This window comes from Coenobita brevimanus, chromosome 102, assembly GCF_032717465.1.
Source record: "Coenobita brevimanus isolate Jiangsu-jjx chromosome 102, ASM3271746v2, whole genome shotgun sequence".
Lineage (NCBI taxonomy): Eukaryota > Metazoa > Arthropoda > Malacostraca > Decapoda > Coenobitidae > Coenobita > Coenobita brevimanus.
This window is the reverse complement of record NC_137055.1, coordinates 35,454,669-35,478,586: the sequence shown is the minus strand read 5'-3', so window position 1 is coordinate 35,478,586 and position 23,918 is coordinate 35,454,669. Positions and strand designations below refer to the sequence as shown.

At 38.7% G+C, this 23,918-nt stretch overlaps 1 protein-coding gene across 1 annotated transcript; it reads right to left on the bottom strand.

Annotated features, from left to right (window-relative positions):
* Nucleotides 1–16,995: 16,995 nt before the first annotated feature.
* On the bottom strand, nucleotides 16,996–22,946 carry LOC145415310 (protein ILRUN). The gene is made up of 4 exons (XM_080284582.1): nucleotides 22,696–22,946; nucleotides 18,903–19,022; nucleotides 18,143–18,372; nucleotides 16,996–17,935 (listed from the first exon to the last, which is right to left on the bottom strand). The coding sequence occupies exons 1-4, from the start codon at nucleotides 22,848–22,850 to the stop codon at nucleotides 17,622–17,624; spliced, it is 819 nt and encodes a 272-aa protein (XP_080140708.1). The 5' UTR covers nucleotides 22,851–22,946; the 3' UTR covers nucleotides 16,996–17,621.
* Nucleotides 22,947–23,918: the final 972 nt, after the last annotated feature.

Here is a 23,918-nt window from a genome sequence, read left to right as displayed (position 1 = left end):
GGCTAAACCTTTTCAGTCTGGTGAAATCTTTATCATTTTATTCTGGATGATTTAGTTATCATTTTTTGGAGGGTGGGGGGGATGAGCCCTAGCTTATCTGAACACGACCAGTGAACCACAGGCTGAAGTTACCCTTCTACAGTTCGCTATCCATCTTTCAGAAGACAGGGAGGGAGAGGTGGGATATTATTTGACAGAGTAGTGAACCCACCACTTCTACGAACCTTATATCTTGAGGCGTAAGTCTGGGAAAACACCGCAAATGATAGTGATGGACAACTAGGTAAGTCCCTTCAACCTGCAGATGATTTTGATGTTCTACTTTTGTTACCAACAGGAAATTATTTTCAGCTACAGACACACTTTTCAAACTGGAGGAGTTAGATATAGCATTCATTAACCCCTTCAGAAAGAATGGTCTTTCCATAGGTGAATGAAATAATCTAGGAGTAGCAAAATTAAACCAATAAACTATGTCATCTAATTCAAGGGATTATAAACTTACTGGCAGCCTCTTGCCATAAATGGAAAACTAACTTACATACAAAATTTCCTCTCACTCGACTTCTCACCTTACTCAATGCCATCATCTAATTCAACTGCCCATGTTCACATAAACCTAAATACAGTAAACTCTCTTTATAATGAACTTTGAATTACCAAATTTTGGTGCTAAAAACTCCATCAGCCAACCAAACACTCTCCTCATGCACCAAGTAAGGTTCAGTATATGCAGTAGAAAGAAAAGGAGGAGGGGAAGAATGGGGATGAGATGGAAGGATGGAGTGGAGAGGTGAGGGTGGTATGAAGTGGAGGGAGGGGAGCCATATGGTGGACAGGGAGACATGTAGGTACAGTTATTTCTTTGAAGCCACCCCTTATGGGATTATGGCATCAGGCTATAGACAGATGTAAAACAGATGAGGCCAATTAACCAAGAAACCACATGATAGCTTGACATGCTGTGCATATTATCAGTCTTGCTCTGTAAACTACAGTTTATTATGGATTTCAATTTTTTAGTGATTACAGTGCAGTATATGCTGTACAGTATATATGTATACAGTACTGATGTGTACAGCACTGTATTGAGTCAAAGGAAAATTTAAACTCAGTATGAGAACCTATAGGGTACTGTAATGTACCTAATGAACTTGTGGAGGCATTCGACCTAAGATTGTAACAATGTGACCACTTATGACTGGATTTTATCACTGATTGTTTCCCCCAATTAATTCATTATACAGAGGGCTTACTCTATTTTACAATGACAACTGTGTGAGTTTCATGGCCCTTTAAATATTTTTAAAGATAGATGGAAAAAATTATTTTGACCAATTGCAATTGCATACAGTACTGTTAATGTTGGGGAAGCCATTTGTACTGGCAAGGTCAGAAATAGCCTCCATTAAGCCTGTTCCAATCTCATTTTCCTCCCTAATCTTAATAACACTATCTGAAGGGACCAAGGGGAACAAAGCATTGAAATTGCATACCATGTTATATATCTGCATGTTGTGGTCATTTTTTTTTTCTCTGTAGGTTTATTCCCATAACTATATAAATGAATCACTTTCACAAGTGGTTACTTATGGTGGGGAGAGAAAAACAGAGATAACTTAAGTTCTTTTTAGAGTCTGAAATACTTGGGAAATAAAGAACTAAAGTGCTTCCCTATTTTTCTCACTAATCACAGCTAAATGGTAAAGCTAAGTCAGACTGGCAACTGACTGTTACTGTGTTAAATGGAAAACATGAGCTGAGAGTCATCATATACATAGAAAAGGCAAAATCTGATCACTTCAACTTTTACTGTGCACTTGCACCATAAATCTAAAAACAAGGCATCAGAGCAGAAGTTTACAGCCTGTGATATAGTGAGAAAAGATTAAATCGCTATTAAACATTCCCTTTATGCTCTTTTTTGTTTTTAATTCATTTATTTATTTTGCTATATAAAGTCCAAAATAATTTACTGAACAGTTGATTTTTGAAGTGCAATTACAACTTCATTATATTTTGCATCCCTTCCACATGAGGCCTGCCTGTACAATGAACAAGGATGTGGTTAAATGTGGCAGTGGCAGAAGTACCCAGACTCCAGTTTGTCCAAAAGGACTCAGGAAGAGTCATGCACAGGTAAGTGGAGTTCTTGTATTCCTTGGTACAGTGTGGCGCTGTGGCATGCAGGTAGATTGGCTTGGCAAAATACAGTAATAGTTCAAAGTACAGCAATAGTGTACTCCATCATCAGTCAACTTGCCCACAGACTGATTTATAGCTTCTAACAGCCATCTTTCATTGGCTGAGGTGATCTGTGCCATACAGGGTGTCTCAATCAATTCATAAATTTCAGTGACCTTTCTTGAGTCTCTTGGGTAATGTCAGAGGGTGAGGCTGTAGGGACAAGTTGGGTGGGTCTTGAGTGTGCATGTGGTTCATCACTTGCTCACTTGCTGACCCACATTTACAAAGAGGTGATCTGAGAAAACCATTAAAAAACGCAAAATTCCGATAAAAGCGACATCCGGACTTCCCCCTGCTAACCCCGACTTTTCCCGATATATCAGACATTAGTCTGGATTGCACCAACGATTTTTAAATTGTTTTGACTACCATTGCAGTACTGTCTGTGTTATAACTTCACTACAATAATCAAATGGTATAATATATATAATAATACTGTACTGTACACTGATAAGCATGTCTTTTACTTATCTTATTGTGGTGAACATGGCTAAAGTGGTCAGGCAGTCCGGACTGCTTCTGGCTTTATCGGACTTTTTCCGATATATATAGGAATTTAGTCCGGTAGCTCCTCGAGTCTGATGAAAGCAAATTCCGGTCTATTGAAGTCCATTATATCAAGGTTTTACTGTATATCTATATCTATATAAATATCTATATCTATATCTATATCTATATAAATAAATAAATAAATATATATATATATATATATATATATATATATACACACACACACACACACACACACACACACACACTGTACCTTTTCCTGTACAATATAAGAATTTTCAGACATGCTGTACAGTATGTATCATATAAAAATAAAATGAAACAGCCTGCAAGATGATAAGTGCCTTTGCTCAAGCATAATGCAGACAGCTTGTTTTTTTGCATGTTTTTGGCCATGAGACTATGCTTTGACTCACTGGTGCCCGGATAGGTAAGAAATAGCCACCATCAACCACTCAGCAAGATAATGACTGAGTCAATTTGTGTCAAGCTCCACTTGCCACCATAAAAAAACATGGAATATGTGAAAAATTAGGCAAGATTTTGGATGGCAGGTCACAGGGTACCAGACAAAAGTTGTATGGATAAAGTAAGAACAGCTGAAAATATACATAACTGGATTTCTGTGGTTAAGGGAATCATCTGATACTGAAGGGTTGAAACTGCCTGGCCATGACAGTAGCAGACAAATCTTTTAAGTCAGGGATACATTCCAAAATATCACAAATTTTTCCATACCGTGTAACAGGTACAATACCGTACTGTACCATAAACTCTGGGAAATTAGCAGATCAGCTAAGGCAGCAATAACGTTTTCTTTTGTTGATTAACTGTGGACTTATTGAAGAAAAGGGTATAAAAAGGCATCTTATAACAATGACTTACTGTACAGAGCTGAAAGAAAAATTCTGTATCAGAGGAAGAAAAGCTGACAAGAGGAGCAAGACTGGAAAACAGCCAAGGGTAATTTATGCAGTGGTGGCTGAGTGTGGAAGATAATGACACCATGTGAATCTCAGGCAGGTGTCACTAATCACGTTACCAATAGCTTATGTGAATTCTGACATGCATCTGCATCTCTAGGAGTAGCCCAGCTGGTTATAATTGATGATTTTCACACACAGGACAGTCCTTTCTAGCAGAGCTTCATAGGGTGTGTCACTTTAGTTCCCTATTGATTTCCACATGCAAGATGCTCCTCTTTAGGAAGGCCTTGTATGATTCCGTACCTATTTAACAGAGTACTTGGATACAGTACACCCTTGATATAGTGAACTAATTGGTACCAGACCCTTGACATTACAGCAGAACACCATGCTGTTCGGTAATTTTATAGGTGTCATGGCTGTTACTGAACAAAGATTGTTAAATAAAAAGTGTCATTCAGCCATACAGCCTGACACAGTAACATACAACTAGATCTAAATGGTTCTTTTTCTCAATAAATGCTCTGTTTATGGCTCCTTTCACGATGCTGGTCACTCAGACTGATGCTGCATTCTGTAGGATGTGGAGAAGTGAGAGTGTGTGTGTGATCTTACCTAACTTTTCTTACCTAACTGCATCTTTACAACAATGAGTCAAGCTCGTACTGTCCCGTGTGTTAAACCATATTTATCATTCGTATCCTTAAATTTATGAATAGTTTTGGCACACACTATTTCATTTGGCAGTGCATTCCACTGATCAATTACTCTGTTTAGGAAACTGAATTTCCTTACATCTTTATCAGTGTCTTGCTGATGCTTCCCCATAGGTTTTGCAGTGTCTTGCTGATGCTTCCCCATAGGTTATATACTCATTTATGTCTATTTTCTCTTTCCCTGTGATGCATTTATATAGCAAAATCATGTCTCCCTTTTTCCATCTCTTTGTAAGGTGGGTAGGTTCAGTTTTTCTAGTCTTTCTTCATAGCTTAGATTCCTTAAGTTTGGTACCCATCTTGTAGTGGCCCTTCGTACTTTTTCAGTTGTATCTATGTGTTTCTTGAGGTGTGGATTCCAAACTTCTGATGCATGTGTGTAGGAACACCATGCTGGTCGGTGTTCCCTGAGGGTCCATTCTTTTACCAAATAAAATTTGTTAAATAAATATTATGTTCAGCCAGCTCAAGGTGGTCGTTAAAACCGAAATTCGTTAAAAGAGGATTCAGTATATCGAGGGTTTACTGTACTGAAGGTAGGTAGGGGAATTCACCATTCACTCACTCAATGTAGTGCTGCTTTGGGTGTCTGCCCTTTCCTCTCTTCCTTTATTCCTCATTTGTCTTTCTTCCATTCTTTCCTCTTCCTTCTATCTATGGGTGACTTTACCGTGGCTCAGTGGGTTAGAGCGCTCCGCTCTGACCGAAGGGTCGGAGGATCGAATCCACCCAAGGGTCATTGGTAGACATCAGGAAGGGCATCCGGTCATAAAATGTTACACGCTCCAGTCCAAAAGTCCTCTACTCAGGGGCAACGCCTTAGCCCTTCTGGGATACCTGGTGTAAAACCAAATTATTTTTTTTCATATATATTTTACACTCCCTCTTCTGTCTTTCTTTCCTTCATTCTTTCCTCTTCCTTCTGTCTATGGGTGACTCAACACTAAGTTACAAACCAAATGGTTTCCTGTACACCAGGAAACCATTTACTACTCTGGATGGTGACTGTATAACCAAATTCTTGCGCCTGGCGCTTTAGTAGGTAATTAAGATGCTTCAGTCGGATTGAGCCTGTGTAGGTTTGTATCCAAGGGATGGTTGGAATTTATTGCTCATATAATGCCACTCAGGGATGAGTGAAGCTGGTCACTCTCATCTTAAATGTCAGGACCAACTTGCCTAGCCCCGGGCTCCTGCACTCCTCATGGGACAATGTAGGGTTGGATAGTGAATGGATGGATGGATAAAGCTTAAGAAATAACTTACGCTACAAGACCCACAGTAAATTATGTGACATTGTTGGTAAGGGAGAATTCATATAAAGTCTTTGAGAATTATATCCACCAAGCCATTAACAAATCCTTTATTGACATGAGGAACACAAGGGCCCAGGGCTATACTCTTTTCACTTTAACTTGAACTACAGTTGCCATCTCAGTTTTGAATGCAAAGTTGTAACAATATGTACGCTGCAAACCACAAAGATGTTTTACGGAAAGGATGTAGGACTGTAGCATTGTGTTTTTCTGCCCCTGAGTTACGTGAATGAGGCTGCAAAAGATGAAAATCTGTTTGTTTATACCTGTGCTTCTGTCTTCCCTTACACAGCTACCAAGCACTTCACAACCAAACAAGAGTGAATATTAAAATGAAAATATATGACACAGCAAAATGCTGGACAAACTTTGATCAGTATCTCATTCCATTTCTCCCCCACCCCCTCTCTCTCTGGCCCTGCAATATTTCACCCCACCCTTGGCATGGAAAAGGAGGTCTAGATGATAGTGATTAAAGTATTTCTGATAATGATTAACTTTTCTTTTTTATACAAAGAAGATTGAATTGATAGGCTAAAAGTCTGCAAAGTTGCTCTTTCCAATAAAAACTAAACCAAAGAGAGCTAACTTCAGCATTCATATCAACAGCAGAAATCTGGACACAATGAACTTACAGGACTGGGGGCTGTAGACAGAGTGAAATAAAGACTGAAGACAGTTTCAGAGCTAAGCTGTTGCATAAAAGAAACCAGGAACATTAGTTACCTCTTGCATTCAAGTGGTGGACAGAAAAGGAGTGAAAGTGCACTGCCAAACAGGTACTATGAGCCTGTTACAAAGAATTTTATTATCGGAGGAACTGGCTAAGATCCTTTGAGAATATGGCCTGCATTGGCAGTGACCAGTAAACCAAGAACTTCACTTACTGGATTTCTTTTTGTGCCTAAATGAAGAGATGACAGAAATAATACTCCTTACTTTAACTTTGCCTAAAACTCCCATCTCTCCATTTTAATGCTAAACTGAAACAGTATTTTGACACTAGAATACAGAGCTAGCCACAAATAAGTGCTATGGAAAGGATGTAGAGTTAAGGTATTGTCATATTCTGCAATTGTGCCAAGTAACATAAGCTGTTAAAGGACAAAAATCTGGGCCACATTAAGGTGAAAGAACAGTAGCAATCAAAAATTACCAGTAAAATCATGCACGCCATTTTAAAAATTTTCTTACCAGCACAAACTCTCATCATTAACCCCTTGAATCCATTGTTGTAATTTTTTTTTTTTTTAATGGGTGTGCGAATGTGGTAGGTGGGGGTGCTCACTATCCACTCACTCAATGTAGTGCTGCTCTCAGGTGTCTGCCCTTTCCTTTCCCCCATCCTTGTTTCTTTTCATCCACTTCTGCCTTTCTTTCCTTCATTCTTTCCTCATCCTTCTGCCTATGGGTGACTTTACACTCCCTTTTCTGTCTTTCTTTCCATCACTCTCTCCTCTTTCTTCTGCCTGTGGGTGACTCTACACTGAGTAACAAGCCGAATGGTTTCCTATACAGCAGGAAACCATTTACTACGCTGGGTGGCAACCATGTAACCAAATTTTAACACCTGGTGGTTTAGTGGGTAATTACGGTGCTCCAGTCAGATTGAGCCAGTGAAGGTTTATATCCAAGGGATGGTTGAGGTTTATTGCTCATGTAATGGCACTCAGGGATGAATGAGGCTGGTCACTCTCATCTTAAATGTCAGGACCAACATGCTTAGCCCCGGGCTCCTAATGCTTCTCATGGGGCAACATAGGATTGGATGATGGATGGATGAATACCGTGAGATTAATGTCATCTGCCAGTGTGACTGATAAGCTTGGTGCTGGAGAGGGACACCTTCAAGTGGTGGCACTGATACAAAAAGTAGCTCCACTGCCTGGTTATACAGACATCTCTCAACTTTCTCCCTATCCTTTGAAAGAAGGATGGTGAACTGCATGAAAAGGTAGTTTCAGCCTGCACTTCACTAGGTCCACATTCAAATTAACCTGGGACCACAAATAACAACTCACAACCTGCTGGAATATGGAATGATGAGGAACACATCAGTGCCTCAGAAAACAATGCAGTTTGCCTCCATTTTATTTACAGCATCATTCTATACACACGAACACCTTCAAATATAAGGTAATCTGGAGGTTATTTGATATTAAAGCTGCTTGTTTTTTCTCCCCAACAGAAATTATCCAACATAAAACCATCTCAGTTACAGTGTCATAGAAATAAATTATGCATGCCATACCAGCATAAAAAAAGTATATATATATTAACCCTCTACCTGCCATGGGTTTCCCTGTGCTAAATAAAATTATATGGGGATGCCAGAATAAAATCAAATTGCCTAGGAACATGCTAAACAGCTTTGTACATAAACATACTCTGCTGGTGAGTACTGTATATGCCATCATAATGTGTCACCTGGTTTTGTACTGCCACCTCCCTTAACACATATTCCACAAGGGCAAAATGCTATCATCAGTCTTAAAACACCAAAACCCTAACTACAGGCTTATGATACTTCACCTAAGTTGGTCTTCAAATGCTTACTAAATTTTATGCTTCTTGTCTTAGAAGAATGAGAGACTCCTACAAAAACATGGGATGAGGTGTTGGAAGACTATTTTAGCAGGAAGAGTTTACACAAGCTAAGGAGCCAATAAGAAACTGTGCACACAACAAGGCAAATCACAGCTAACACATGCAAAGCACAGAAATTGCCATACAATGATATAAAGATCAAAATAAGTGTCTACAATATGAAATGAGATGGTACTATGGTGGAAATAATATTGTCAGAATGCAGGAAAGTGATTTGCAAATAATGTATACAAAACCAGGCCTAGAGTTCCATATAGTTCCCCAGAGTTTTACATGCCGTTATCCAAAGTTTGTTATTGACGGAGATTTCTTCAGTGTCTCTCTCGTAGCCACTGATCTTCAGTTATATAAAAATAAGACAAAAATAATCTTGAGAATAAACAGTAATTTTCCATAAATATAAACAACTCTATAATGTCATTCAAGAAAATATTCAGATTGATTTTACTCACTCTCTGAGGTGACATGATAGCAAGATTAACTGCCATATTCTTGTCAACTCCTGTTCTTTCTGTATCTGGCACATTACAGGTCTCATCTATGATTTTTCTACAACTGATGATATTATAAACACACATTACATATTAGAGAATGGCTTGGTGTATTATGCAAATTAAATTGCTAAGAATGAAGTGCAAAAAAAGCCTCGAGAGCTGACAGGAATATGAACCCAAGAGACTGGCCCACACAAGAAAGATGTGGGAAAGGGAAGGAATGGGTTTATAGCTTGTATATCTTAACCTCAAGAAGAACCCTGATTCATTTCAGCTTGGTTGAAAGAAGAGTCGGGTGGGAGGGTTGATTTCTTCAGTAGCCAAGGGAGACTCATTTCTGCCTCACAACTAAGGTTGACTGAATTTAGAGCAACCATGGCTTACTACTCAATTTGTGGAAGTTGCTTTAAGAAAATTCAAAGCATCAAACTTTTCCCTGCCACTTGTACCATCATCATCTGCTCTACAAACCAGCACTCCAAGCCATCATCGTCATCATAATTTTTTTATCCACCTACGGATGGGGTGAAGTATAAGTCAGAAATAAAGTGAGAGAAAATAAGAATGTGGTAGCACTATCAACTACCCTCCATAATGCCTGCCAATCTATCACAACTCCACAAGAAGGGCACACAATATCATAAATCTTGTGTGGTGTGTGTCTCAGCCACCTGTGGCACTCATCTTTGCTAAATATGACAGCTGTGGAGCTCTGTATGGATATTAATTGGGTCCTAAAACATTTCCTGCCTGCAGTTTTCTTTAGTGCTAAGTGCATCACTGGTTTTTACAGTCACAGTTTAGGTGCCATATGAGGCTTTGTAGCACCTCCTCCCTAGCATTTACTTTGCCCACTACACCTTAGCCTTCTCTTGTATTTTATATATATTGTTTATTACCAACATAATCTGCATTAACAACATACTGTACATGAATGAGGTGTAAAAGTGAAATAAACTGGTTAGAAAGTGACATTAAATAATAATAATAATTAAAAAATTCTTGAAATATCCAATGCCATTTAGAATATGACTACCATAATCTTAAGTATATCCATTCTACTGTCGGGGCAGGGAGACTCAAGTTAAGGTAGAGGGTGTATTGGGATGTTGCCAGCCTGTCTCCATTGAAGCATTTTAAAGCATAAATATCCAGGTTTATCCTTCTCCTCAAAGCTTCTGTATGTCACTTGTTTTTATCTTATACTGGACTGGTAAACCCTCTTTTGATAATTCATTCATTATCATTTATCATCCAATCCAGTATCTACTGTTGCATCAGAAGCATAGGCACCCAGGGCTAGACTTTCAGTGGATATTCAAAGCAAGTGACCACTTGATAGCCTCATACTGAAATTACATGATCAATAAACCCCAACCACCCCTCAGAATGAAGCCCTTTTGAGCCACCTCCTGACACATCGCCTAAACCCACAAGAATACCAGGCATCTTTGATATGAGGGAAAAAAATGGTGTGCTATATGACAGCAAATACAGGTCTCAGAATTGGCATTACATATTCTTAACTGATGTGCCAAGTTATTACTACTGACAATCCTTTTCAAGAACTCTAAACGCTTCTCTAAAACAAATTAAACTCACTACACATAGCGTCTGCTGAAAGCAAGGCCATAAAGCTCCAAGCCATTCAGAGTCACATACCAAGTCAGTCCCTCTGTTCTGAGTTAGGTGGCCAAAGGTAAAGACGTACTGTAGGCCTCTATTCTAAGTGGCATGGGAGACTTCTTACCACCTCTTCCTTGGCGAATTACTTCACATATTACTCCTTAATATTCCCTCATGCAATTTATTCATTTTTCTTTCATCCTGTCATCCAGTGTTGTCCCATGAGGAGCACAGGAGCCCGGGGCTAGGCAGGTTGGTCCTGACGTTTAAGATGAGAATGACCAGTCTCACTCATCTATGAGTGGCATTGTATGTGCAATAAACCCAATGATATCCTTTAAAACTGATGTAATTTACATCACAAACATACTAGAGAATATTGGTGTAATTTCAAGAATAAACCACTAGAAAGAATATGTTGCAAAATCTTCAATGCTTTATTTTTCATATTATACCTTAACCATTGTGGTAGGTGGTGGCGACCATCATCCACTCACTTGATGTAATGCTGCCTACTTCCTTAGCTTTTATCATTCTTTTTCTGTGCCTGCCCTCCGCTCAACCTGTTTCTCCTATCTTTCCTGTCACTTCTTATTGCTTTTCTTTCCTTTACAGGTGGCTTTACATTGAGTGACAAGCCAAATGGTTTCCTGTAAGCCAAGAAACCATTTACAACGCTGGGTGGTAACCATATAACCAAACCATACGTACTCGCTACGTGTCAACAAGTGGGTTAGTGGAGGGTTGGTGCCCCTCCCAGTAAAACAACTAACTCAGTGGCAAATGGCTACCCTTTACGGGATTATGGTGTCTGGCGATAGACAGATAGATACCTTAACCTTAATATTCTTGTATGATATTTACTCCATAGCCTTTTAATATTAATGTAGGTTTCATTAATACCATATGAGAGAATACCAAGGTGTAATGTGCAAAATAATCATAAAAAGGATGTGCTATGACATTTCCAAAGCCACCTATAACACAAGCCACAATTACTCTAGCATTTAAGACTCACCGACCAACACACTTAATTCCCATGTGATGTTTTATCTCACCTTCAATCCACAATTTTCGGTTCTAAGTTTTTTACCCTTTCAGTATGATAGTCATCTATAATACTGCTACTGTCTAACAAATTTATTCAGCCTAGAGAAGATGCTGTTGTGAAGGAGTTAAGAATATTCTACAATACCCCTTATTTACAATCAGGTTTTTAATTTCTTTCCTGCAACTGTGTGGCAAACTGACTTGGCTTTGTGAAGACCTTGTAGTGATGGGATTAGAAACACTGTCCAATAACCCCTGTAGTACAATGCTTTTAATGCTTTGTTCTTGGTGATGCGAGGGACTTTCAGGTAGTGGCACCAATATAACCAGCTGGCTCTGCTATGCTGTTTTAAAAACATTCCTCAGAGTCTTCCCTATCTCCCAAAGCAAAATCCTAGACTGCACTGTACAGTCCACCAGGTTCATGTTCAGATGAGTCTGTGGCCACAACAGCAAAAACAACATTTCATTCTTACTACCACCAGAAATTTCATTCAGCTTTGAGGAAAATCTCTCATAGTGAACGGATTAGGAAGTCTCCATCAAACCCTTCATGGGTGTTAGTGAAGGACACCTCCATGTGCTGGCATCAGCATGACCAGGTGGTGGAGCTGCCTCGTTATACAAACACCCTCCCCATCCCCTAAATGGAGGATGGTGGACTACAGAAAATGGGCAACTTTGGCTTGAGGTCAACTGGATTCATGTTCAGATAAGCCTGGGTTTACCACGACTACTATTAATCCCTTCAGTACAATGACATCAAATACCCCATTACTGCTACTGTCAAACAATTTTATTTAGCCTGGGGATTAAAGTTAAAGGGATTAACTATTCAAAACTCATGTATTTACCTACTTTTTCATTTTCCCAAACCTCCTCACCCTTCTACATATCAGCTTTTGTTTAGTAATAAAAGCGTGTCTTGTACAATTCAAAACATAAATCAAGAAACACTATAAAATTATATAAACAATCTGGATACAAATTTCAGTCTTGCTAACATTACAGAAAATATTATAAACAAATTGGATATAAAAAATTCAGGCTTGTTTATATTGCACTGGTCATACAGCATGCACTACAGAAAAAGTCAGCAGAAGTCCCAAGACAAAATAAAAAGTACATTTCACAACAGAGCAAAAAGTACTAGTCTGAGAAAGTACAGCAATATCCATCTATGTCGCCTTTTTCTTATGGCCTTTCTTCCTGTTAACTCTTTAATGATGTACTGTAGTTCTCAAGCTTTATCTTGGCTATCTACAATTATCTCACTAGGTACACACAATTTTAAAACGTATCACTACAACAAACAAACTCATCAAATGAAAAGTTATTCATATTCAGTCCAGGATTAAACAAAATACAGTACTATATACCTCTGCCTTGTCCATTAATTATCCAATACATATTCCTGTAGTACTTCTATTTGACATCTCACACACATTCACACTTATTCTCCCAGGTGGAGAATTCATTAACATTTACAGAGTAGTCAAAGTCCTGGCTGAGACTAATACGTTGACACATTTATACACAGCACATCTCTTTGAGGTTTGCTTCCTCCCTTTCCCTGCACCCTGCAATGTAGCAGGACCCTGTTCCAACCCTGGTGAGGTGCCATCTGCCTCAAGAAGGCAGCTGCTTGCTTGTTGTCAGTGGAACAGCTCGGCCAAACAGACTGGGATAGAGCAACAACAACAAAACCTAATGACACAGATGGACTGTTCAGATCACTGGACTCCCCTGTAATATATATTTTTTTCTGTGTGTACCTGCAGACAATTTTATTCATCTAAGGAAAGGCCTCTCATACTGAAGAGGTTAATGAGAGCTACATAATCCCCCTCCAGTTTGAAGTTTATCCTTAGCATCAAAATGGCGACATATAAGAGGGACTTACTGTACATGAAGATAAATTAGATAATTGTCACAGAAGTTACAGTTTCTTCAAGCTCCCTTCCATACGTGAAAATACCAGATAAAAACAGAATTTCTTTGAAAACAAATTTAAAGTCAACCGAAGGACCCTACTTGAAAGAAAGAGCAAGAATTCCAAAGAGCATATGTAGTATTAAAATGTTAACTCCTTCAACCCGAGTACATCTACATCTTCTCCTTCATTATCATAATCTCATCCTCTTTTCCTAATGAGAATTTTATGTTATTTAAATTATCAGGTATTTCTTGCTGCTACAAGACTATCTGACTTTAGATTAGGAAAGATCTCTCATTCTGAAGGGATTAATGAAGGCTGTACTTAACCTCTCAAGTTAGGGAAATGTGTCCAAAGCTGAATAAAACTGTTGGTAGTAGCAAGCATGAAATAAGAGGTCCAATAGAAAAGTTCTAAGACTTCCTCTACTATAGGTGGCACAATAGAGGCAGTGAGGTGCTCTGAGGAGTGTACAAAGTAAGATTATTCTTCCCCAGAGAAAAGCCATTTTTCTATTCCTTATACGAGTGCTGAGAAACATATGTTCAACCACAGACACATCTCTTGCCCCTCGCATTATAAAATGGACAGAACAGAGGAAAATGTATGAGTATCAAGTTTTGTGTGAAAAAATGAAAACAGCAGGACAGAAATTCCCCAAATCTTCAGCATTGCCACTGGTGATGGGTACCTGAATTAGGCTGTCATTTACAGGTGGATATAATATTTTCAGGACAGTACAGAATTAAAGATGACTCACATTCAGGGCAACTGTCAACACTGTCTATTAATGAAATGGTCCTCACTGTGCAAGAAAAAATTCAAAGTACAGTAATCAATAACTAACCATTTAAGGAAATGGTAATTGCCTGGAAATTTCCTTGGATCACGGCAGGTGATTCTGAGTAAAAACTACTGCATGCATCCAGTGTCTGCAAAATTTGTTTGACTGCTGTCCAATGATCAAACGTTTCTCCACTGAAAAGTGTGTGATGATCTTAAAGGGAGAAATCAATCCTACTTTCATCAACTTCATTATTACTGGTGACAGGTTATAGATGTAAGTCTATGACCCTGGTATGAAATCATTTTGTCCTTATGGAAGTCAACATCACCACCATTAGTATTACAAGACTGTCAAATACATGTCTGTCTTTGAACACATTTTTCTCTACACTGGTATAAGGTATAGAGAAATGGCTTGTTCCTGGGGTAGGTTAACATGTATCGCAACTAAGCAGAGCTCACTGCCTCCATTTTGCCACCTGTAATAAAAGGGTCTTAGAACTTCTTTTATCAAACCTTGTATATACAGTGCATCCTCAGGTTCAAGGTGTTACAATGATCATTACAATCCCATCCTAACCCTCATCCATTCATCCATCCCTATCTAATTGCCAAGTTCAAAATGGCAGCAATAATGGAAGCATATACAGTACCTCATGAACACTAGTAAAACCCACTAAACATGTACAAACAGGCAGAATTTTGATAAGGGGAAGGGTAATGTTGAAAAATACTCTGAAAAACTTGCAGATACAGCAAGATAAAATTTTAAATGCCACTAAAAATTTATGAAAAGTCAAAATTTTCACTGGGGGAAAGGTAATGTCAAATAATAATCTGACAAAACTACAGATAAAGCTAGGACAATTTTTCAATACTTATGAAAATTTACAAAGAGGCAGAATTTGGATTAAGAAAAGGCTATTCTGAATAATAATTTGAAAATGTGGCATAAAGAGCAAGATAAACTTTTCAGCGTGAAATGGGTAATGCTGAATGTCTACTTGCATAAGCTTGAATGAAAGAACTGTGAGCACCAGGTGAAAAAACACAACTTAGTAACAATATAAAATGGTCACAGGGACAGAATTTTGTGTAGAAAAAGAACAATGCTATCTTTCAAGTAGGGTACGAGCAATACTGTAGGAGAAATTGAAAGTTAACAGAGACCTCTATGTAAGGAAAGACATCTAAGAATGGTCAGCTGTTAAAGTGGTATATAATGAAGTCGATAAAAGAGTGCACAAGGGGTCACATTCTAAGTGGCAAAGAAGCCTTCATTGCACCTCTTCCTTAGTGGTTTATTTTACGTATTACACCTTAACAATCTCTTCTGTGCTATTTATTTATCATCCTTATCCCCTTCAATTCCATGGCATATTTCACTGGTTAATTCTTGCCATCTCTACATGATTTTATTCAACTTATGACCAACTTTTCATGTTAAGGGAGTTAAAGATGGATGTATCTAACTCCTCTAGTTTGCATTGTCTGTCTGAAGCTGAATAAAATCTTTTGGAGGTAGGATGAATAAAATCAGAGATACACCATCAGACTGAAGGGGTTAAATATTTAATGTCTGCATTAATAACATAAAAGAGGACACTAAGTTGGACTGTGTTGGGTTGTGTTGTTGGGTGGGTTGGGTTGGGTTGGGTTAGGTTGAGTTATGAGGTGTAATATATAGAATACATATTTTAACAAAAGGGCTGCTACAAAATCTTCAAAGCCACTCAGAATACGAGCCAAAGATTTGCCATACATTTATCATATAATATCTTCCCTGTGTGTTTAAATATTTCTCCCCCCAATACTTTCATTCCAAGACACCTCCAATGCCATGGACGGACACTCAGACAGTCACCAGTACAAGGGTTAAAAAACATCTACTACGGGAATTCATTAAAAAAACGTTAATAGAGCTTCTTTCCTGCTTTGAAGACATATCATATAAAAATGTATCTGCGTACAGGCAAACAATAAGAAATGTGAGTTACAGCCCCGGAGTCCCCTGAACAACATATTGGGCTGCATCATAGGTGGCAGGGGAGGCTTCCTAACACCTCTTCCTTGGTGGTTTAGTCTGCATTTACATCTTAACATTCTCTTTTGTGCTAAAAATGGGCCAGTATTCTTGTTGGTTATGGAAGCTCCCTAACACTTCCTCCTTAGGGATTTATTTTTTGATATGGTTGGTTACTATACTTTTGTACCTTACCTATGCAGAGTATGGTGATGCTGAATGGATTTAGCTATGTAACACAGAATGGGACAGTAATGTGTAAAAAGCATAATAAATCACTTAGGAAGAGGGTATTTGGGAGCTTCCTTAACCAACAGGGATATGGGCTCTATTTTGCAAAAGCTATTAGATATTAACATCATCCTTTATGCTACTTAGACTATATCATACTTTTATCGACGTACCTCTGTAGATGAAGTTTGTATATGAATGGCGTCACAGTTCTTGTACTGTCACTGAAAAGGTGCAAATGTGTTTCCAGCACTAGTGAATTCTTTTGGAAGAGTCAGCACTTTTAAGAAACAGGACCAGATTATCATCATCATCATCTTCACCATAAATTACCATTATTATTATTGTTGTTATTTTATTATTTACGCTACCATATTTCTATCAACATACTTTGCATCTACAGGACTTAAAAGAAACCAAGACAAGATTATAATTATCAAAATTATTATAAATTATTATTACTGTATTATTATTATTATCATCATCATCATTATTCTCACTATTATTGTTGTTATAATTTCTGTTATGTCATATCAGTATTTATATCAACATACTTTGCATCAACAGCATTCAAGAGTGCATTTAGTTGTAATAAAGAATAAATCAGTAAGGAAGAGATGCAACAAAATCCCCAAAGCCACACACAATACACCACCCTGGCTCAGTTCTACCGGCAAATATTTCTCTCCTGTGATGAGTGAGTCTCCCAGTCATAAAACACCACCACAACACAGCACAATGTTGGGTTGTATTTCAGTCACTCAGTTTGCCTCTATCACACAACATTCAGGCATGAGTGGGTGAAATCACAGCATTATTCTTTTTTGCTTAAGATAATAGGCATATATGTGAGCTTTTTATCAGGTCCACAGTTATCTCAACCACTCAGGTAATTCCATCATCATTCCCATCACTGAACTGAGGGATTAAGAGACAACACCGATTATGTTTGTACTGAGAAATTTCTTTCAAAATGCACTGTGAATCACTACTGACCTCAAATGCAATGAACACTGTAATATTCACCGTCAACAGATGCAAACACACATATAGCAAAGCGGGTTTGAGCTGCATGAGGACCTGATTCAAAGCTACTATGAGCAACCTGAAAAAGGGCCCAAACAACAGTAAAGAAAGTACAACTACAACAGCACTAACTCATACCTACATCACCATCCCTATCCACAGGTTGACTGGGTGACAGTGGGGAGCTGACATCAGTCCCAGTGATGGGGGACTGGGGCAGGTTCCCATTTATGTGTTGCTGCTGGTGCTGCTGTTGTATTTGGTGATGGTCAGGGTGATGTGTGAACTGGGGAGTGGCAAAGGGGTTGGTGAAGGTGGGTGCAGTTGTGGTGGTGTGGGTGGGGAGGGAGGAAGGACTACCCAGCTCCTTTAAGTTGACCATCTGCTGCATGAGAGCCAGTGTGCCCCCAGAATCCACTTGCACGATCACCCATATCGTGTCTGTGTACAAGTAAATCCTTTAGCTTTGTCTTCTTCAGTATGGCAGGTCTTTCTTAAGCTGAATAAAATCATATGGCAGTGTCACAAACAGAAATTTAAAACAACACCCATGTACGGGACCAGCCTTTATACCTATAAAACAGTAATATTAGTCTAGACAATGCAAGAGGAACTGTCTCCTAGTGTAACATGAAGACACATACTTACCTCCAAAAAAGTTTCCCTGTGGTGTGGTCATTCGCCATTTTGATGAGTAAAACCCAGTATCAGCTGGGGACACCATTTCCACCGACACATCCGCCACTTGTCCGGCTGCGAGTGGCTCAACGGAAACCTGTGGTGGGGCTCCCATCTGCTCACCTCCAGTGTACACCAGGCTACACCCCAATGGCCAACCCTCCTCTCCTGTGTTCTGTAGTCGCCATGTTTTGATGAATCTGGCAGGGGCAACAGATATCAATACAGTATTATTGTATTCACCAATCTCACCATTCTCAGTTTTACATCTGTTTTCCATGCAGCATGAGTAAGACAGGTTCACCTAAGAGAATTCCTCCACATTACCAGATCTCTAAAAATAACTCTAGTCTAACAGGTTGTACAGTTAAAAAACTTTCACAGGGCCATTTTTCTTTTTTTTTATTGGGAATTCTTACAAACAGGAATGGACTTGAATAAAAGTATTTTGGTGCAAAACATGGCATTTCAGATAAGTGAAAATTCAGCTACTAAATGTTTGGATACTGGGGGTTGCCTGTATGTAAGTGCTTCTTCATTGCTAATGTTGGAATGTCTGGAGGTAGGATACTGTTGCAAAGGGTTTGGTAACATTTGTGTGGTGACTTTCATGAGCCTAGGTGTGCTGTGTCAGTCAAGTAACAACACGAGTGTCATGCAAAGGTACATGCTGTGGTACAAAACTGTGTGCCTTTCATATCAAAGTACTGTACATGATGTGTTGCCATACCTTGTGCTTGGCGGTACACTCTCCCCCTCCCCAATGGTGATGTCCTTAACAAATGTCATCTGAGGCAGGTTGTTGTGGGACTGCAAGTCAAAGTATGAGCCTATGGCTGCTTGTAAGTTCCTGGAAGAAATAATAAGCAATTAACAAGTCACTCTGTTTTCACCTGACTGAACTGGGCTAACTAAGCTGGGAATGCATGACATCTGATAAGCCTCAGTCACAGCATATGAATGGGTCACCTTACATATTAGCCAAATACATTCACCAGTCTCTCTAGTGAAGATCTGGCCATCAATTAAACTGAAATGGGTCTGGGATCCTCATCAGGTTACAACAAATCCACTTTACACACTACTGTTCAAACTCCTTAATATTTACATGGATGTAGCACCTTAATCCTTTTGCAATCTATGGATATATTCAACATGCATACTGTGAGTCAGGGATTTGTTTTAAAACAGCACAACTCTTTCCATACAACAGCAACAGTAAATTAGTGAAACTGGCATATCTGCTTCATTGATATCACTGAAATTTAAAGGCTTATTTTTCTTTTTAAACTAAGAACTAACAGTAAATGAGAACATAAAAACATGAACCTGAGTACACATTCCAGTCCTCCATTTACAGCATACTGTACTGTATAATACTGTACATTACAGTATTTATATGTAATAAAGTTGTCACTAAACTTTACATTTACACATGCACCACAACCCTCATAAAAAGCTTTGTTGCACCAACAGATGCTGGAGAGGAACACTTTAACATGGCGGCACTGATATAGCTGAACAGCTCTGCTGGGCAGCTATATACTGTATACGTCCCTGAACTCCCTTCCTATCCCTCGAAAGAAGGATCATGGGTTGCAGAGAGGAGGGAAGCTTCATCCTGATATCCACCAGGTTCTTATCCAACTGAGCCTGGGGTCACAACAACAAAAGGAGTATCTACACCAAACAGTAAGCATTCTAAGAACTTCACAACCCCAGCTAATCTACTGCATCATAAGCATTCTCCAAATTCATGACCGCAACACAGAGTTTTTTATTCTTTGCTATTTCTCGGCTAACATCCTCAATGGGGAATATCTGATCTATATGGGGTTAGTCCCTGTTTAAGCTTCATAATTAGGCTGCCCATGAAATAACACACATTCTTCATTTATAACTGCTCATGATTCACTCAAGAATTACTCCCCCCCCCCCCAAACATGAACTGGAAGGATTTTTAACAATGCCACTTCAATTCAGTAGCACTGAGCCCATACACATCCTAGACCTTAACCTCTTCAATCCAGTGATTTGTTTCTTAGCTTACTCTTACAAAATACATTTATTTCTTAATTTATATTTGCTTTTTCCAGGTGATCCATTCAAGATCGGAGAGATTTTTCAGTGCAGAGAAGTTAAATACTGCCTTCATTAACCCATTCAGTACAGAAGGCTAAATACATCATCTGAGGGAGGCAGGAATATATCAACCATACATGTCACCATACTGCAGGGGTTACCGGTAAGTGATGAATGACTAGCCCTATCTTTTCTAACCCCACCTGTCCCTCCCCTTATCTTATCTTACATAATATTCTGCACCCTGTCAGGTAGCACCTACAGTATAACAAATCTTCCCTAATGACTTTATTTAAAAATTTTGATTCTTACACTCTTCCTTACTACTCAGTAACTTTTCCTTTTTGTTCCATCATTTACCCTATTAAAATTAAATGTAGTTAGTTATATCACATCCTCCTTGGCATTCATCATGATATACATTTTTCCTGTTGCTACCTTCACGCCTCAGAGGCAGCCGGTATCTGGCATGCTAATCATAGGTGCTTTCAAAAAGGTTTTGAAATCTGGTCATTCTGCCCCCAGTCAAAGTGCTGGATTATTGGGTTATTCTCACTATCTTTTCTCTCTCAAATACTGCAAAATGGAAGGAAAAAAAAAAAGTATTCTGTATCAAGACTGCTAGCCATCAAGGTTATGATCTCAACCTCTGAATCCAGGTGATGTTCTTGTTAGTTTACTGTTATTACTAACATATTATTTTCTCCAAAGCATGAAAGGCCTCTTGTACTGGTGGGGTTTATTAAGGCATCTGTAAACTCCAGTGGGGAAAAAAAAAAAAAAAAAAAAAAAAAAAAAAAAAAAACTGAATGGGTTAAAAACTGGGTTGCTAAATTACTTTATGTGATACTTTGCAATATACAACCAACAGTCATTCTTGCACCCTTCACATATGGCATGGCATTCATGAATCATCCAAACCAAAATTCCCTGAAACATCATGCCCATCCACAATGATGAGTGTCTATTGGTGAAGGAAGGGGGGGGGGAGCATGGTGGGTAAGGTACATTGCTCTACCATTTGTTGATTTTGGGACCAGGTGGGGTGAGAATAGTCCTCTTTCATAAGCTGGAGCAAAAATTAAAGCCAGTGCTGTAATTCTGTGACTGACAGACCAGCCACCAGTAGAATGGGAACAGTCTTTTGAGGCTCTATGAACTTGGATAAACATGAAAATCCTTGCAAGAATCAGTTCAACATTTCAAAATCATTTTCCAATCCAATTATTGCACTGTACTGTTATTTACAGTAGTTGCAACAATGTGCGTTCACAAAATTACACTTTAAAGGCATAACCAGATAGCTTTCACACGATGTTCATGTGACTTTCAGATTATTTCCTACATTTCTCTAATTTAATAATGACTGTTTCTTTTCATTATCACTTTCTGAAGTACAGTACAGGCATCTTCCTGTTTCTTAGCATCCTTTATCATACATAATGACAGACTCACCCCACTGTAATAAACCTAACCAAACCCTGACTGCTCCAAGGAATAATTCAACCTAACCTGGGTGTAATTCAGAGGTTAAATGGCAAGCAGATATGGGGATGAATCTTAGTACAAATCACATGTCACCAAAAGCCATGATTCTTTGCCAACATAGGAGGATGTGGAAATTAATCAGGAATATGTTAAAGTGGAAACATCACATCATAAAACAGGAGAAAAATAAAAACTGATGATTTAAAATTAGCATAAATGATCAGCTCCATCCAGTAATGCTGCTGAAAGTATATTTCTATACAGATAATTACACCTGTTAACTACCTTATAAATGAAAAAAAATCACAAGATTCCCTGGTTGAACAAGAGTAAAATAATACTTATATAACTGTGACCGATTCAGCTGTTCAGTAATATACCCTAGCCTCATCATAACTGCTACAAAACTATGACTTCACATATTTTTCTGTAAATAAACTATTAACTGCCTTCACCAAAAGATATACAGTATACAGTAGCAGTCCTAGTGTTGTGGGGCTTGATGTGATGAACTATTAGGAAGCTAACTACAAAAGTTAAATAAACTTGAGATACTGTAATTCAGTGACATCCCATGGAGTGACCATTGCGTGGCCCCATTTTCCCCTTTAAAAACACAAAGGTGGTGGCACTAGCATTGCAGCATGTTACCAAAACTCTGCAGACCCCAAATAATGTCTGACCTACATCACTTTCACATCAAATCATATCACATAACATTAAGCATGGCACATGCTATAAATGTACTGATACTACGCACAAACAGACTGCATCAACACCAGTGTCAACAAATAATTCCTGTAACACAAATTTATTGAAAAGGTATCCCTAACCTGCTCTTGGACACAGCTCTTACAACACATTATGGTTATTATGATGTGAACTGACAACTTAGGATTACACAGCAACAGCGTACCTTTTATCCCCATCACCTGAGACCAAAATAAACTTACCAGTCTGCCATTTCCAAGTAAAATCTTGCAGAATGTTCATTGAGATGCGCACCAACTAGGCCTTGGAGCTCCTTCACCAACACTTCCTTGTCAGTCGTCAACATGCAGTTAAACTGCCTCAGGAGGCCTGCTTCCAAGTCCTCGTCCACCTCCATTACGACCACAACACACACAGATTCTCACACTAACTCTGAACGTCTCTTATTTTCCTCCTTCTTAGCTTTGTTGACGACTGGAGGTGAAATATTCAGTTATAGACGCTGCGACTGTGGCTGACAACTGTTGCCATATAGTCATTTTTATTATACCATTGATTTCTCCTTACACACACTTCCTATGGCTCACCTTAGCCCTCACATTCATATACATGTAATTGTGTCACTTTTTTCACAAAAGTATTGTCAAGTATCCCCTTAACTAGCAAGATGATTATGTGGCGCAGTATAATGACCTTGGCAACACTTTCAGTCGCATGTGGATTCCCGGATATAACAAAGAATCGGAAGTCTTATTTGGTTTATTTATGGGATCTGGTCCTTGTTATACGCTTATTTATTCCACTCAGCTGACATCATTCTTACCACATATTTTCCGAGGTCACAGCTATTTTTCCATTACCGAAATGGGGTCATTCAATATATAAACTGACAACGTCTAGGTTGTTTCCACAATTAGATCAAAGCTGTATAAGAAAAAAATTGTCGTTGTATTCATTGCCTACTTCAGTGGACATAATTTACAGGCTGGATTTCACTGTAAGTGTCCAAAGCATTTGTGAAAGCTTATTAATTGATTGACTGATTGAAGTACTTATTGTTGTAAAGGTATACATCGTACATATACAACAAAAGGAGGTGGTGGGTTTACTGTGTCTGCAGTCACACTCATATCCCAACAGGCTACACCCCAATACAATACAGAGCATAGGTACAGTGACAGGCTTATTAGTGGCAGTATTTACAGCACACTACACATACAGTGTGATCACCCTCAGTCAATAACATATATCAATAATACATAGGGGTTGGAGATACAGTCCATATAGGCCTTCTCCTCACAGTCTTTGTGTATTGTTCTTAGTTTCTGGGTATAGGTAACTTGCACTGTATGTTAGAGTAGCCTACTCTGTCTGTACATACGTTCGCTGTCAGTTTTCCCTGTATCACTATTCTGAGCTCAAACACACAATACGGGTATGGGCAGTTTCTATTTCCCGGCGTGAC

Excerpts from the sequence above, each read along its gene's own strand:
- LOC145415310 (XM_080284582.1), bottom strand. The coding sequence starts at position 22,850 with ATGGAGGTGGACGAGGACTTGGAAGCAGGCCTCCTGAGGCAGTTTAAC. Across the intron at positions 19,023-22,695 it reads TACTTGGAAATGGCAGACTG|GAACTTACAAGCAGCCATAG; the intron begins GTAAGTTTATTT and ends TATTTCTTCCAG. Across the intron at positions 17,936-18,142 it reads ACAGGGAAACTTTTTTGGAG|ACACGATATGGGTGATCGTG; the intron begins GTAAGTATGTGT and ends ACTTGTACACAG.